This window comes from Parambassis ranga, chromosome 18 (genome assembly GCF_900634625.1).
Source record: "Parambassis ranga chromosome 18, fParRan2.1, whole genome shotgun sequence".
In the NCBI taxonomy this organism is placed as follows: domain Eukaryota; kingdom Metazoa; phylum Chordata; class Actinopteri; family Ambassidae; genus Parambassis; species Parambassis ranga.
The window spans coordinates 7,854,949-7,872,371 of NC_041038.1; the positions used below are offsets into that span (position 1 = coordinate 7,854,949).

Here is a 17,423-nt window from a genome sequence, read left to right on the forward strand (position 1 = left end):
ATTGTAAAGGAACTAACCTCCTTTGGGAAGCTGGTCCATTTCCTTATTAATTGTGCTCTCATTAAAATAAAAGGAAGGAGAGGGGAATGGATAGCCTGAGAGTAATGGTAGCTCTTCAGCTTGGCCTCTTTGTTTGGGAGGATGCCAGGGTCAAGTAGTTTACAGTTCCAGTACTTTAAACTCAATGGAAAACACACTGACGTTTCTATATTTTGTGCACACACACACACCCACACACACACTTCCTCCTATCTTTCAAACCCCTCCCACGCACCCTCACACAAATCTTCCTCAGTGCCCCCCCCTGCTTCATCCTCTACAGATGTACAGTATCAAGGCTCACCACAGCTGTTAGCCATGAGAGGTTAGCCATCATCACTTGGGGCCATGGATCACTGATATCCTCACCAAATATCCCTCCCTAATGTAGCCCCTGACCCCTCTGCTCAAAGCATAATAATGGTTTATTTCCAAAGTGGGTCATTTTGTTTGTGTGGCCACAGCAAGAAACAGAGCCGCGGTGTTTGTAATAATCCATCTTTATCTGTGCATAGACAGTTACCAAGCTGAACCGAGCAGTTAGGCTGTAAACCGTGGACAGCAAACGTCACATATGCCAAATACATTTGTGTTTAATATTTTGTATGCCTCCACACCAGCTATGGTCATTGCTAAAGGCATACATTTTTTGTGTTGTTCTTTTTTGTGAACCTGATATCTCAGCATTGCCAAAAGGGAGTTAAATCGAATTTAACAGATATAGTTTTTACCCCTCTTGGAAGAACTGTGTAGAATTTGGTGGTCAAAGGGTAAAGCTCAAGGTCTCTGTGACCTCACAAAGCTGGTTTTAGGGTGTGACTTTGTTCTAAACCTTGATATCTGAGGAACACCTTGAGGGGAAGGACTTTAGATTTGGCTTCACAGTTTACTCAAGGATGAAGGCAATTTGGTGGTGCAGGGTCAAAGGTCAAGGCCGCTGTGACCTCCATAAACTTAGCTATAGGCCAGAACTTAAAATCTCAGGAACCTTTGATGATCCTAAAAAAGTCCAACGAAAGCACAATAGTGGAAGTAATTCAGGCTCCTTAACAACATTTTCACGTCACTGTTGAGCAGGAAGGATAGGATGAACATCTGCCACCTCTTTATATTATATGTAGCACTGGATTCTGTGTAGAACTCCTATTTAATTTAAAAGCAATTTCCTACCTTCACCTTATTTCACATGTCCTTCTTCTATTGTTCCTCATTTTTTCACTTGATAATCTGTAACTGTCTGAAATAAGATGAAGATATATTCATCCACGGTGTTGTGTTAACATCTCCTTAAGGCAAAATACAGATGATATGTTATAAATATAAAGAAATGTATTTTTTTTTCTTCATGGCCATATTTATTTTCATATTTGCCGGCTGTTTTTTTGTGTTGGCATATATGTCTGGTCATCTGTTGAGCATTTCTCCCCTCTATTGTAGATTTAGATGTGTATCTTCAAATGAAATACCACAGAGAAGATGTCTTTTTTTGGGAGGTGGGGGGGTTGAGGGCAGCAGCCATAACTTTTCTCTGAGCTTGAAAACCCTACAAAAGACCAACTGTGTCAAATGAGGAAAAATTGCAGGTGTACATTCCCCAGTGGTGCACTCCCATCTTTCCTCCCACTCTGCACACGCATATTAACACACACACACATATGCTGCCTCATTTGGTAGTAGGGAAAGAGCGAGAGAGGGGAGATCATTTTTCACTGTGATAATACACTCCTTTATCTGCCCTGAGATGGACTGCGGAAAAGGGGGCTGAAACTGGAGAGGCAGAGTGAGCGATGTCACTTCACAGAAGGCTGTGAGGATCATACAATACGGCATGCCATTTTTATATATCCCACTGCAGATGTTCCTCGGCTACATGTAAGCTCTGTGTGTATACAATGGAGGGCATTTTGTATCGGGGTCATGGTGAGGATCATGAGGACCACCCTGGGTTTAAATCTCTCAAAGCTCTCATCTGACACATTTCTCTTGTAACCAATGAACCACATTAGAAATGAAAATACCTTTAAAATGTTTTTCAGACTGTGCTGTTGGTTGCAGGGCTAATTGAAAATGCTAATTGCTAACACAGCATGACGTTTTATGACACCATCAGCCAAAAATAAGCAAACGGCTTCCTTTTTTACTGGCTTCCTTCATCTAGTGACTTCAGACAGACTTACCTAGGGTTGGGACGCACGCATTGAAAAGCATGATGGGAAATTTAGCATGAATGTAAACATTTTGTCTGTGTTTATATATATATATATATATATATATATATATATATATATATATATATATATATATATATATATATATATATATATATATATATATATATATATATATATATATATATATATATATAAACACAGATATATATATATATATATATATATTACTGAACAAAACCAAATATTAACCCTTTTCATGTCTGTGTGTTCAGCTTAATTTAGTTTACCTTAGCAAGAAATGCAGAAATGCAGAAATAAACACAATATTCCAGCAATACACCAGTATTGTGTTCATCTATCTTCTAACCTAAACCCAATACAATTTTATGTAGCATATTGCTGCTTTATCACCAACACACAAAATATGCTAATGCTAAAATCAGATCCTTCAAAGTAAACATCTGCTTCAGTCTATGCAGAATTCTTGACATTCTCATTAACATGTATTTTAATACAATATTCTGACGTAATAATTTAATGATGTGAAATTTAATTTATTAATTTAATTTTAATAAAACAATGTCTTAGGGAAAATAAAAGTCGGCTTGTTTTTATAGTTTCAGGCAGCATTTAGACACTTCTTTCTTTTAGAACTTGTGCTTACAGTCTGTAAATAACATATGTGCCACTGAAGCCTCAGTAACGGCTTTACAAAATAAATTAGTTGTTTTGTGAGGCGCCAGCCTTTTCTCAACGTGATATTGTGACACACATCACGGCTCCACACCTGCTCGCGTGAAGGCATATACTGGTGTCGTTTGCCCAAAATCTCACATCCTTTCGCTGCTGCATTGCATCTCATGCTTGTTGTCAGATTCCAACATGCCACATGTTAAGAGTTGTAGCCAGCTAAACCACGCACATGTTGCTTCATACATATTCAGCGCTCATTATCTCCACACAATAACCTCTGCGTCTTGATACCTGTCATTTTGAATGCTGAAGAGAGGACGATCAAAGGGGACCGTCGTAGCCACGTGTCTCAGATGTAGCGTAGCCACCCAGGCTAATTTCAGCAGCAGTGCCTTTATTGCATACATGTTGATTGCTTCTCACTCTGTGGGTGGTTGGAAATCGCTTGTTTTGCATCCATCTTTAACACTAGATTTTTTTAGACACGTTTTGTGTCTACTTACATTTTTATCTCACTTCTCCTTTGTTCCTTTTTCTTTCTTTACAAGTCTGCTTTTATAATGATGTCACCCACGCACTCGTTTTTCATCTCTTATGTGCTTCTCATCTGGCAGCATGTTGGTGCTAACCATTTAGCTTTGCTTTAAGTTAGCACAATCAGGCACCATGGGGGCTTTACATAGGATCACAGACCTATACAATAATTTTCGGTCCCCAGGTTATGCTTCTCCCATGTAAAAAGGGCATGATCTTGTTTTTGATGAATCATAGACTGTATATAAAAATGGATGACCTGACAGGTGAGGCTAAAACATCTTCACAAACATCTTAAATGCCCTCTGGTGGCTGGCTGTAGTATAGGTCATAAAAGCGACCTCCGACATGTTAGTGGACAGGACAGATGTGGGTGGGTGTTTGGGTGGAACAACAGCGATGTGGCTTCACTTTTCATCCTCTACTGCACACTCTGGTTCCAAGATGGCGTGTGTTTCCAACATGGCAGTGAGATATGTTGGCCATGATCGGTCTGATCATGCTTCCCAAAACAAGATTGTGGACTTTGGATTTATCAATATTTGTCAAAACCTGACCATAACTGTGCATGTTAGCACTTAGTGTGTCTATCAAGATGATGAAAATACCCATGATTACTGCACATTTGGTTGACCTAGTGGAAAAACGGCTCTAAACATGTCTTGTAAAATGATGGTGGTTGTGTTCTCTCTGACACACGAGGCTCACATAAGATTAAATCACAGTCTCACCCTGCCAGTGATGTTAGAGCTAAGCTGCAATGAGGTGAAACAAAGCAAGCAGGGGGCCTGCTTAAAAAAAATTGTCATCCTTGAACGGTGTCACATTGTGAACGCGTAGGTGTGTGCACCAGATAGCAACATTCCTGTGGGAGAAACACCCAGCGGATAATGCATTAAAGAGCATATACTGCACACAAACACACACACGTAACAAATCACAGGGGAGGTAACAAAAGAAGTTGGTTGCCGTTAAGTACAGATGCAGAGAGCTTTTAATCTGCTGATGCCATCCACTACATCAAATTGCACCACTCTTTAGATTCTTACATTATATAGGGCAAGCCCCCCCCCATCCCCCCACCTCCACTCTCAGTGTTATCTGCACTCATTCAAAATGCACCTTACAGGGATTTAATGTGCATTCAGACCACAAGGTGTGCAAAAATATCTGCAGCATGTGCTCAGCCTTTAACTCAATATCGTATTTTTAAGCCTCATACTATTAAAGTAACTCAACTGGCACAATTAATGAGACATTTATGAAATGTCTTTGTTAACCTAAAAACATAACAGATGCATATGCATGAAATTACGTTTTCATTTTGTCATTGAAATGACTTCTTGTTCTTTCATTATGTAAGTAAACATTACAACACCGGGCTTTAATTGGTATTAATTCATGCTTTTTTTTTTTTTTTTTTTGCCCTCGGATATTACACTGCAGTAAAAAAAATGAGGAGAATTGGCTTAGTTTTTTATTTCTACATGTGTTTCTTGGCACAGAAAACAAATCACCACAATGTAGTTCAAAGAGTTGGGTCCAGCTATGAGGATACTTTTGATGAAACAACAGGCAAAGCACGAGCTGCAATTTCCTGTTTTGGTCTTCGGATAATAAGAAGGTTTTTTTCTACCAAAGCAAATTCCACATGAGGCTGTGTTTTTCATGCTGCCTTCATGACAAATTTAAAAAGGAAATTTCATCAACAACCAATGTGCTGTTTTATGTAAATTATATTACTATCTCTCTTCTGATTTCAAGTTGAAAAATGTTTTTTTATCCGCAGCAAACAAATAATTTGGGATCAGCTCAGATTAAATCAAGAAAGACCCTATTGTTTCAAAAGCAGGAAGTTGTTATCTGTTGTAATTGTGACAGCTGGCGCTATAGCTGCTAACCTGGTGGCCGGTATGTTAGCGCTGGAGTTCAGCTCCATTTGCTCTCAGCGCTGCACTATTAATACAGCTATAATAAGGAGAGCCCCAGGGATCCATCCAGACAGTGATATTGCCTGGTTTCCTATTCATTACAAGAGAACACATTTTCTAGGTATTCTGTCATCGCTTTGTGCTATATTTTATGTAAAAAAAAAAAGACTTTCTCCACTACTGTGGGTTGCTATGGCGATGCATGAAGTTTGCAAATGAATGGTCCTTCCAAAAGCTAAGCAGGGATATGTTTTGATATCATAACTAAAACGTCACTAGTAATTGTACTTACAGCTGGATTTATACAGGTTAATAAAACACATAACCCGCACTGCATGTAACTACTACTGTCCTGACGGTTCTCTTCCACCTCCAGCTTGTCCACACTTTGCATTCCGAGCATAGGTGAAGCGCACGTTCACGGAACGTGTGCTTGCAGCTGAGACTCAGACCTCACCTGGCAACAAGGAATTCTATTTCCTGATTGGTCGATAGGTCGCTAATTCCAGACAGCTATATGAGGGCACAGTAGTCGGCCTTTTACTCATTTACAGGATGTTTATAGGAATTTCTGTGCGATGAAGCAAATCATTTCTCCGCATGAGGACTTGTTGAAATGCGTGTCTCTCTCTCAATGCCCTGCAGCCGCACCACTTAAGTTAAGAGGAATTCAATTCAATTTATCTTCATACTTATACTCCGGAAAATACGGTACCCAACTTTGCTAATTGTTTACTTACTTATCCACGTCTACATGTACATTCGTATTTCGAAGGTTGGGCACAAAAAGTAGTTAAATTACCCAAAACACCACATTTTCCTTCTGCTTCATTATACAACTCATGTCAGTCACAAGGTCTTATTTTTGCTTCATTTTAATCTTCCGTATATTTATGTAAGGAGTTGTTCAACATGTTGAAGAAAAAAAAACAGCCAACAGCATCTTGTTATCAAATGTGCTCAAAGTAACATCAATCATCTAACACTAAAATATATCTCCAGCTGGATGTGTCAGGATGTTTTCTTTGGTATTGATTTCTTTGCCCCTTGTGCTTCTCGTTTTTTTTTTCCTCGTCAGAACCGCCTTTGACTGAGAAGTTCACATTAGTGAGGCTGCGCTGCAGTTTGTCTCACTTCATGCTGCTAAACTTAGCTAAGCTCCTGCCTCCAGTACGCTGCCAGGCTCTAACATCTGATCATGTGTAGTAAAGGAAGGAGTAAGAAAAAGACCTCTTCCCCCGACCCCCCCTCACATGAGACGAAAATCAGCCTGTTGTTTCTTTTCTTTGACCTCAATTACCATCGGGGCATGTGTTACTGCAGGGGCATGTTGAGTCATGCCTGCTCTGGGAGCTGTGTGTTGGTTGGAGTGAGTCTCCTAATGTGTTTGTGTGTCAGGGAGGGAGGGATTGTGTTCATTTTAGCCTAGGAGGCAGCGTACAGTAGGTGGGGGCCAAGGTGCATTAGTCGTGCTTGAGATGTTCCCTTGAGTGATGTCTGTACATGTGGGTGGGAGAAAGCGATGAATGGAGAGGAAATGGCAAAGCAATGTTAGACATTAGACTCACCACTGATGACAAAACCAAAGCAGCACGCAGGACAAGGGAGGATCTGCTGCTGTAATCTGCACATGTTTTTAACATAAGACCTTAATGGGAGACTTTCTCATTTTTTTCTTGTCATGGCTGTGCACTTAATAAATTGAAGTGGTGATTATAATTAAATGGAAGTGCTCGCACACGTCACCCCGTGCGCTCAGAGTATGTGAATCAGGGGAGTTAGTCGTATTTGTTACGTGTGGTTTGTGTCGACTGGAGGTATATCACAGAGGGAGGGAAGCTGCTGCGCTGTGCACATTTCCCCTCCATCCACTGACCGATTTATTAACTTTCACAGTTATTAACTTTAAATGTGTCGATACAGTGTTACAGTAGGAAAGAGCAACACACTGCTGCTGTTCATCCGGCTTGATATTGACCATGTGAGGAGGCTGATCCAATAAGCTGCAGCACTTTATTACAAACCGGACTGCATCTGTATCACTGTGAGCTAATTTGTTAACACCGAAGAGCTAATTTCTCTCCGGGCATCACTGGCGGTTTGACTGACAGGTCCAAACTCGCATTTGCACATTGACGCCCAGCAAAAAAAAGACACCATCCATCCGTCTTTTCTCCTTCTCCCCCCCTCCACCACCCGCCTATCTCAGCTTGAATTTGCAGGCGCATGCTGTGCTGCCAATTAATGCGCTCAAATGTGTGTCAGCGAATCCGAGGAGAAGCAAAAGAAATGGCTCGTCCGTTGGGCCGCGTTGAACGGATATCTGGGCGCTGTCACAGTGAGTAATGCTAATTGTGCTTAGCAGCATCGTCAAAGTGTTAGAAGCCATCGGGTGGATTTGAGAAGTTGGTCATGATCATACCTGTGGCCAGCTCATGAATTTATCATTACAGAGGTGCAATCTGTCATCCTGCCGCATCACACATTGGCAATGCAAGGGAATAGAAAAAGCAACTGCGCCACATTTTTCACATTTATTGATGCAGTTGTGTTAATCTGCAGACTTCTTTGACAGTTCACTTCCTGGATGATTTTGCACTCCGTGTAAAATCCTTCTGAGATTTCACCTGCCTCGGGTCATATGTAATCGTAATTTATTTGTGAGAACAATTTGCTTGAACTGTTTCTCACTTCAAGATAAATAATCCCTCATGCATTATTGAAAAAGCTTCATTTCTTTTTTTTGCACATTAGATGTGGCTTCACAGTAACTTGTTCTGTACCTCTTCACCGCCCACCAGAGAATGTCATATGTTGCAAAGTAAGAAGTCGTTGTGACAGGCTCCCATTGGTTTAATCAAATAACAGGATCCAGATTCATGCGCTAATTAATCACTCGCTCTGAGGGGCCGGACCCGTTCAGAGAATCTCGGTGGAAAACGAGACATTTGATCTGTTGAATCAGCTCCACAGCCATCTCCTCCTCTGCCTTCCATCTATCTTACATTAATTCAATGAAGTCAGAGTTCATTTGAATGCTCTCCCTCTCTCTCTCACACACACACACACACACACATGCACACACACACCAAGTTTCTAGCTTAAGGAAATAAGAGAATAAAATATGCATCTGACATCTCTCTGGCTCTTTGCCAGCCTAATTGCAGAGAGCATGTTTATTGGAAAATTATCTGCTGTCTGTGCATGAGCTTACACACTTCAGCCGAAGCCTTGAAAATGATCTAAAACCCTCGTCTCTCTCATTAGGAGCTGTCACATGTCCCTGACATCTGTTTCTCTAAGTGATGGCGGTTCATTGTAAAATGTGTGCGGTGGCCGACCTCTACCCATGACATGTTTTCTTCGGAGATGAAATGGAAAACAAGCCCCCAGAGGCCCACCTCTTTGTAACTAGTGATGACTTTTAAATGTCATTGTTACTGTCTTGAACGGCGGGTAGTTCAGAGAAGGTAATGGGGTCTGTGTTTTGTGTCGGTGACCCAAAGAACAGCAAAAATTCTGCATTCTTATTAGCAATCAGAACTCCGTAGATGCCCTCCCCTCCTCTTCCCAGAATGATTTTTTTTTTTTTTTAAAGCTCTGCGGGGAGCGACATTTTCCAAATGACCATTTTTCTCTCTGACCTTTCTGTTGCCCTTTTTTGGAGAGTAATTGCATTTTCTGAAATATTCATTTGTGAGTTGTGTCATTTGCGAGCATCATGATTAAAAACAACGTTCAGTGGTGTGAAAGTAATAGATGTATCAGCCATGACCATCACAGTTTGCTTACCCCTAAAACTTCCTTTTTTTTTTTTTTTTACATATTCAGCAATGCAACTTGTCAAAGGAAGAATTATCCAGGGAGAATCTGCAGTGGAGAAAAGAGATACGCACTGCATATAAATACACCTCTAAAGTATCAGCTGGAGAGGAGAGGAGGAGGAAGCGAGATGAAGTGAGCAGAACATGGAGACTTAGATAAGAGGATGGACTTTCAATAAGACCTTTTCGATTTTCAGTAGATCTGACAATGCTGTTTGCAGGTAGACGGCTCGAGCTGGGGTCCAGGCAGGATGCTGGCTCTGAGAACCTGAGAAATATGAGCCCTATCAATCACCGCCTCCGGGCACAAATGTAATTACACTACAGTTGTTGACTAGCGGGGTAATCCGAGACGCCGCTGGCATGCTTTTACTTGCTTACATTAGGGGATTGCTGGTGGCCATGTTGACAGCGTTGTGTTCTCTGATGTTTTTTTAATGCTTTTTTTGCTGGCACTGATTGAAACATCAGGGTTTGTTTCATAGGAGTCATTAGACAGATTACGTTCATCAGGATTAAAGGTGCAATTTGTACGATTAGTCAACAAGAGTCAACAAGAGAATGTACAGAAGTGTGCTACAGCTGTGGTGATATTTGAACTTTTACAGACTTTAGCATGCTAAGCAGCAGATTGCCCTGGACTCTATATTGTTGCAAATTTATGAAAGCTGGGATAGTGAGTGAATGATATATAGACATCCAACTATTCATACATTCATTTACACCATTTCTAACCTCTTGTCAGCAGTGGTGGAGGAAGTACTGAAGCTTTTTACCCAGCAAAATATATACTCAAGTAAAAGTAAAAGTGCTACATCAACAACCCTACTTAAGTAAAAGTCTTAAGTACTGACTTATAAATGTACTTAAAGTATTTATAATTTTATAATTTTATAATTTAAATATATATAAATTATATATATATAAAATAAGTACAGTCATCTTTGAAATGTACCCAGAAGCAGCTATGGACAGGTCTGTGTGTCATGAGGCAGGCTGTGGGCATCAAGTGAACAGAGAGGCTGCTAATAAAAAACAGGCATTCACCATTTTTACTGTGTAAGTATTCCTGCTTTAGATTAATGTTATGATTAATGTTAATTCATGGATGGATTTGTGTTAGCAGACAGTAGCTAACTAGTCAGCTAACTGAGCCAGAGCACCAGCATCATGACTGAGGCTCATTATAGAAACACAGCTGGCAGCGTGACACCATCTCCATGCAGAGTCTGACCTCACATCAGTCCAGCACTGTGTTCACAAAATGTAACAAGTAACTACAAACACTGTAGAAATGTAGTAGAGTAAAAAGTACAGATAACAGCTGCAAAATGTAATGGAGTAAAAGTATAAAGTATGCACTATTATTTTTACTTTAGTAAAGTAGAAATACATAAAAAATTACTTTGTTACTACTTAGTACAGTAACAAAGTACAAAAAAGCAAACTTACTCGGGTTTGTTTTTTAGCCTAGCTTCTGCAATAGGCTAAGACTGACCTGGACTGATTCTGCAGTAGTTGTCAGATGACTCTGATGTCCATGTGTTGTGTTGAGACCACACAGCACCAGACAGGATCCAAACAACAACACAGAAACAACAATGGCCTCTGCCTCTAGAGAAAGTTACTGCATGTCTTACTTGTAAATGGTACTTTTAATGAAGCCATATAATAGGGCCTTTTTCATACAAATTAAGAGACAACTCTTAAAAAGAAGCCACATAAAAGCATGAGAATCAATACCCAAATGGTCTGTTTCAGTCAAAGTCTGTCAGACATTTAAGTGCACCTCAAGTCTATGCTTTCACCCCTTCCTCTGCTTTTGTCAGAGTCATTAAAGTTTGGTGTGATCCGCATGAGTACTTTTCAGGAGGCAGAATTAATCTCCCCATTAAGAGGCAGATAATTGATGGCTTTCATCAATACACTGAAATAATTATTCCAATCTGTGGCGTCTGAACGACTTTCACTTTGTTGGGGTTTAAATGAGTTATGAGACGACACCATGATGAGAGGCTTGTTTTGTTGTTTCACCTCACGGCGCGTCTTCTCTGTTTATAATCAAGGAGAAAAAAAATCATACCTGGATTATCTCTCAAAATCTGAAAATGCATCTTCAACCAGTGCATCTGTGATAGACGAACTTTGAGTCACTGTGAATGTTTGTTCAGCGTCCAGCGTCAGGAAGGCATGTGATTAGTCCAATCAGAGCTATCCCCAGCAATAACAAGAACAAAGAGCGCTGCGGCAGATGGTACGGCGCCCACGGGGCCTTGATCTCAGCATCATCGCTGGGATTGCACGAAGAGTCATGTTGACATCGTAGCAGTTTAAAGATATGTAATCAAACACGAGCAGCCAGTCCAACTTAAATAAAGCAAGAGAGCGGGTTCAGAGAGATGTGAGACGACACAGTGCTGGACGAAGTTGAATGCAGCTTCTGTCTAAACAGTTATTATTACAACTTCAAGAGGAGACGGTAAAGGTGTTGTTAGGGCATGTATTGTACATGGGGGGGGGGGGGGTCGACAAATTTCACTGGCTTAAGCAGGTAGATTGCAGACTTCTGTTTCTAAGCCGGGAGCGTTAACATTTTTGGTCGCTGTTATCTTGAATTGTTGGAACCAGATGTGACATGCAAGGGTCATCTGACTGAGAGCTCGAGGACACTTTCATGTCCAGTGGTTCGCCCTCAATGCAAAATTTTTGCTGTAAAGTTGAACAGTTAAACATAGAGGTCCATCGGCTGACTCACTTTTGGCATTTCTGGTTGGGCCACATGTTTTATCTCTAAAATGTCAGTTCAGTGCTTTTAGCTAAAATGCTGTTGGTTAACCCCAAACAGCTGTTTTTATTGTTATATTTTTTTTAAATATCCATGATACCACACATTTGTCACAAACAGTGTAGTTACTAAAATACACAGCAGACATTGTTCCATTGTGCATGTATCAGACTAGAAAGATGAATGAAGACCAACATCCATGACGTCACAATAACTCTGTCTAGAAGCTTTTCTTGGGCTTTCAATCACATGGCCTTAGAAATAATGTTTAGATTTCTACAAAAACTCAATGGCAACTGGCTGACCATGTCATGATGAGATTCATTTGGAGGATGTGAATGTCTTTAAATCAGTATCTTTATGTATTACAGTTGAAAAGGTGTCTGGACTGAATTTATTTTTGCTACTATGACTAATGTTACACTTAATGATATCGCCTGACTCTTACTTCCACATGTGGCTTCATTTATTCTGTTTCCTTTTTTTTTGTGCCCCTCTGATGAAACTCCAAACTGTGGAGTGGTGGCTCTCTGCGGCTCAGACACTTGTCTGAAAGGATGTTTATAGTAATCTGCAACAGCCACGGTCCTCCTACAGTCACTCAGGCCAATGTTTACACTTCTCGCCCATTTTTTATTCTCGCTGTAAACACAGAACTTCTCCAGTCTGCTGCGCACATGCTCTTCCGTGCGCGATCCTGAGCCTCCACAGACGTGCGTGGGCTTGCGCGTGGGGGCCCCCGTGTGAAAGAAAGAAAAAAAAAGAGAAAACAGAAACCGCCGGATGGCCGCCGCTCCATCCCCCTGGTCCTCCCGTCGGCTATTTCGGCTCCGCAGTGAACGGCAGATTTTTTGCCAAACTGACTCTCAGCTTTGGCTAGAGGCAAAGAGCACCTTTTGACCCTCTGCCTCCTGCCCACATGTAACCAAACTGAAGTGCATTGTATCACCTTGAAATACAAAGAATGCAGCAGCTTGTATGATTTATAGATTCCACTAGTCTGGAGGGAAATTGTAACAATTTAGTCCAGACGCACTCTGCTGTGCTTTCCTTTGTCTCTGTCTCTAATTTCTCAGTTGAATGCCCATATAATGAATGTTTATTTTCTCACAGCTGAAAGCAAACACTGTGTCCATTTCCTTATGTTTGATCTCTGTCAGTCTCATACTCACTCTTTCCACAACTATTGGCCTCTCAAGGGCCCCTGTGGTATTGCTCATCCTCCCACTCCAAACAACCCATGTCCCATCCACCAATACTCTCCACACAAAGGTGGACAACCTCATCTCATATGTCAGTGTCCATATTACAAGCCCTCCCGTCCATCCCCTTTTATTTCCATGCAATTTTAATTAGGCCTCTACTATCTCCAAAGTTGCCCGAACATTTATTTAAACTAATTTTTTACCCAGATTAGAAGAGAAAGGAAACAGAAAGGCTTACACTTGATGTTTTTATTTTTTGCTCTCCTGCAGCCTTCAGTCGAGCACCCATCCCCATGGCGGTGGTGAGGAGGGAGCTGTCGTGCGAGAGCTACCCCATCGAGCTGCGCTGCCCAGGCACAGACGTCATCATGATCGAGAGCGCCAACTACGGCCGCACCGATGACAAGATCTGTGACGCGGACCTGGCACAGATGGAGAACACGCGGTGTTACCTTCCAGATGCATATAAGATTATGTCTCAAAGGTAAGGACGCCGCACAGCTGTGTGCACCAGTTATCTGGTCAGATATGTATGAATGATAGTAAAACACATGCATTCAGAAATATCTCTCATATCTCTATAGTTTGACGTTCAACTCCAGGCTGATACCATTTCTGAGCATGCTGCTGATTACCCAGCATGCACTAGTGGACGTTGGTTATTAGCCTATGTTGCTTCTTTGGCACCCGTTTGTCTTCAAAGCTTCCAGACTCCATTGACAAAAACAGCAATTTTACCTCACAGATAACAAACCTGCTGTACTGAAAGTCTCAGTCAATTAGTTTGATTGTGTTACTGTGCGACTTTAGTGTTAAATAATGTGAAATCAAACCTTAAATGACATGTTAAAACATCACAGTCACACAGCCGTGAACCAGCAACTTCTGTTCTGCAAAGTGTAGCGACTAAATTTTTATCAATGAAGTCTGCTTCTAAGCTGTCTCATGGCAAGTTTTAACATTTTCACCTTAATTATTGAGAAGTAATTCATAAAACTCCAATTAAGCAAAGGCTAAAAGTCAATATGTGCTTGTTTGCTTTAAAAAAGAGTGGCATATATAAAGCAATTTCAGCTCAATTGACAATCCCCAGTGCTACAATGGGACTATTTGCATGTATGAATATGTACACACACAGCCTCACTCTTGGGCAAAATGTGCGTTATGCTATCATTAAGTAATTGACTTGAGTGGGTGTGTTTGTTACAAAAAAAAAAAACATAATCAGCAAATCTTCAGTTAATGAGAGTTGCTGTAATTTACACCTGAGGTCTGCTGAAATTGAATTAAACCGCACTTCTCTTCCCGACATGCAGGAAGTGGCTTGTTTTATTGATCTTACATAATTTCCAGCATGCGATACAGTATCTCAAGAATCCCTCAGGATTTGTTAGAAACTATAAAATGAATGAAGGTTTCAATCGAGCAATGTGAGTGATGTACTTTCATATCTCTGGTAAAAGTATTAATTGGGTCAAGAGTCCCAATGAGCCATAAACAACGTCCTGTACCTGGCTGCTGATTTATATCCCTCGTAAATTTGTTTTGGCTCAAATCAATGTTCATTAGAAATAATATGAATACATTATGAGTTATTTGTCAAAATAAAAATGAGCCTTGCTGCCAGACCCGAGCCTTCTTTCCAGAGTTATGACCCTGTTGTGCAGAAAACCGGGACGTGGAGCCCTATTTGTCAGGCCAGACACAGTGTAGTCTTACTGTCCGTTGGCTTTTTTAGTGTAATTGATGGCCAAACATTAAGGTAATATATACAGAAGTTTTTACTGTTTTAACCAAGTAGACTGAATGCAGCATTGGATGAATGTACATGTAGTCCGTCGCAGCTGTTTTGTTGACTTATTGTAGCACTTAGAGCAGAATGAAAACCTAACCGGGATCATTCTAAGGATCTTTTCTCTGAGGTCAAAAAAACCCTTGAGCACCCAGGAGGGATGGACTTTATCTAAATTGCTACTCAGCATTGACTTTGTCTGCTTGGCTTTATTTCCAAGAGCTGAACATGTGTCCACCTCTTTTTTTACTTCCATAGATTTAGTTCCGCTTTGGCCACTGGCCCCTTTTTGAGAATACTAATGGACTTTTGGGCTTTATCAAACAATTGCTCTTTTTTGGTTCGGTACCACAGAGTTCAGATAATCAGCTGTGTGTAAAGCAGCTGATGGTAGAAAGAGGTAGTTTGATACATGTTGTCGGATAATTGATGCACCCCGTAGCTCCCTTGTTCTCCCGGCCTCCCACTCAAACTATAAAATCCTCGCAGGAATGAATCAACGGGTCCTGTTACTGTCAAGAACACAAAACTAACATAAAGTACCAGGGTGAAGTATGTCTTTTTAGCATCTCGTTGCTACCGGGGGCGTTTCAATGATGCTTAAAGGTAACAACACGCCGATTCAACTTCCAACTGAGAGAGGAAGTTGCTAAGTGGATGAAAGGTGTGGGTGGTAGGACTAGAAAAATGGGTGGGGGAGGAGGGGTGCCAGGAGATGGGATTCGGTGATATCTGCGGCTATAGCGACACAGCTACAGGTGCGGAGGTTAGTGCAACAAATGAACACCACCCCCGACCATTTCATTGTCGAGCTGTCGGAGCTGTTGCTAGGCACCTGCGGCTAAGCTCATTAGGGTTAAAAAGAAAACGAGAACACAACAGAAACAAGTAGTTTAAGTAGAGAACGTCTGCTGCTGATAAGGCATAAGCTAAAGCCTTGAACTGATTTGTTGTTTTCTTAGATAATTTCAGCATGGATAATGTGAAGGAAAGAATGGCATGCAAAATGGTGTTAATGCATGTCTGAACGTACTTATTGTGTTCCTTTGTGTTTTAAAATCCTTTGTTTTGCACAGAAATTCTTGAACTCATCACCAATTGTTAATTATTTCTTCTTTACTCCTCTAAACTACCCGATGAGTCAACATCTGCAGTGATATAAGTAGACTCTGTCATAAATATTTCATCCACATTTTCCTCCCTCATGTCGTTCCTTCCTCCCTCCTTCCCTTCCCTCTTATTCATCATGCAGTATGTTTACATGCACACCATAACCCAATCACTGGAAACAATCCAAACAATCTAATAGTGTAATTAAAGCATTTACATGCTTCCCAGTAACCTGATTTTTCTTCAGAATTGTGGTTTCTATGAGTTGTTATAATTATTATTATGATTAATACTGTCTTGGAGACTGTGAGTAAGACAGAAGACGGTTCAGACTTAGTAGTATTGGAAAATGTTAAATGAATTTTAAAAGTTGAGATGTAATTAAAATAAAACTTTGTTTTAATTCAAAATCTGAAATCAGAATTATGGGATTCTAGTCAGAGTTCTGACCTCTTACACTTCTAGGACCTACCAGGAAGTCATTTCTGAAGCTGAATTTGTTCCACTGCTCTCTGTGTCCAGCACAGCTTTTGTATTGTAATGATGTACAAAGTCTGAACACGGCTAAAAAATCCCTTCATTAGTGTAATAATCTGAATGTCCTCAATCTGATTAAAACCTAATTAGTGTGTGAATGCACTGATACCATGTTCCTCCTGTGGGACTCTGCACCCCCTCCTCTCTCCACTGGTCCCACTGTGTACCACCTGCCTCTCCTGCTGGCACCAGTTAAGTCATGGTGACTGGCGAGCCTCGGTAGTTAGCATTCACTTTGCATCTAAAGATGAGCAACGCTGCTGTCGGCTTAGTCTGTATGCCAGGCTCGCATCCGTCACCGGCAAATGCGCCGCCGTGTCGCCGCCTCGCGCTTGCTGTCAATACACATTTAGGCAGCCAAGTCCCTCCCCTGCTCCAGCAGCCACGGAGAACGCCACATTGATATTCAGCTATCAAACCTTAACCCATACCTGTTCCAGTTTAGCCCCCTTATAAAAGGCTACTTTGCTGAGGTGCTTGATTCCATTACAGTCTTTTAAGCGAGAGCTAATAGCACCCTGTACCTGAGTGATAGCATGTCACCGAGCTTGTGAGTGCAGTAATGCATCTTGAAATGAAGGCTGTCTAGCACCACGCTGTAGCTGCATGAAATGAATGGCTCTCTTTCATTAACCATTCCTCTCTTTTGTGCTTCACGAACATCTAGCCCCTGGATAAACATGTCACCTATAGGTGGTGCCGTGTTGGAAGGTAGACGGAGGCTAATGATGCTGTAATTGCAACTGAGGATTAATTTAGCACCATTTGACGCCATTTGCATAGTGTGTGCACACATGCTGCA

The 17,423-nt window shown here is 41.1% G+C and overlaps 1 protein-coding gene across 7 annotated transcripts in view; it reads left to right on the forward strand.

The window, feature by feature from the left end:
• Positions 1-17,423, forward strand: part of LOC114450692 (adhesion G protein-coupled receptor L3) — a 199,247-nt gene that overhangs the window by 65,731 nt on the left and 116,093 nt on the right. For all 7 annotated transcript variants that reach the window (XM_028428972.1, XM_028428978.1, XM_028428979.1 and 4 more), the window contains exon 4: positions 13,453-13,666. In XM_028428972.1, the coding sequence (XP_028284773.1) occupies positions 13,453-13,666 (214 nt within the window). The remainder of the gene's footprint in view (positions 1-13,452; positions 13,667-17,423) is intronic.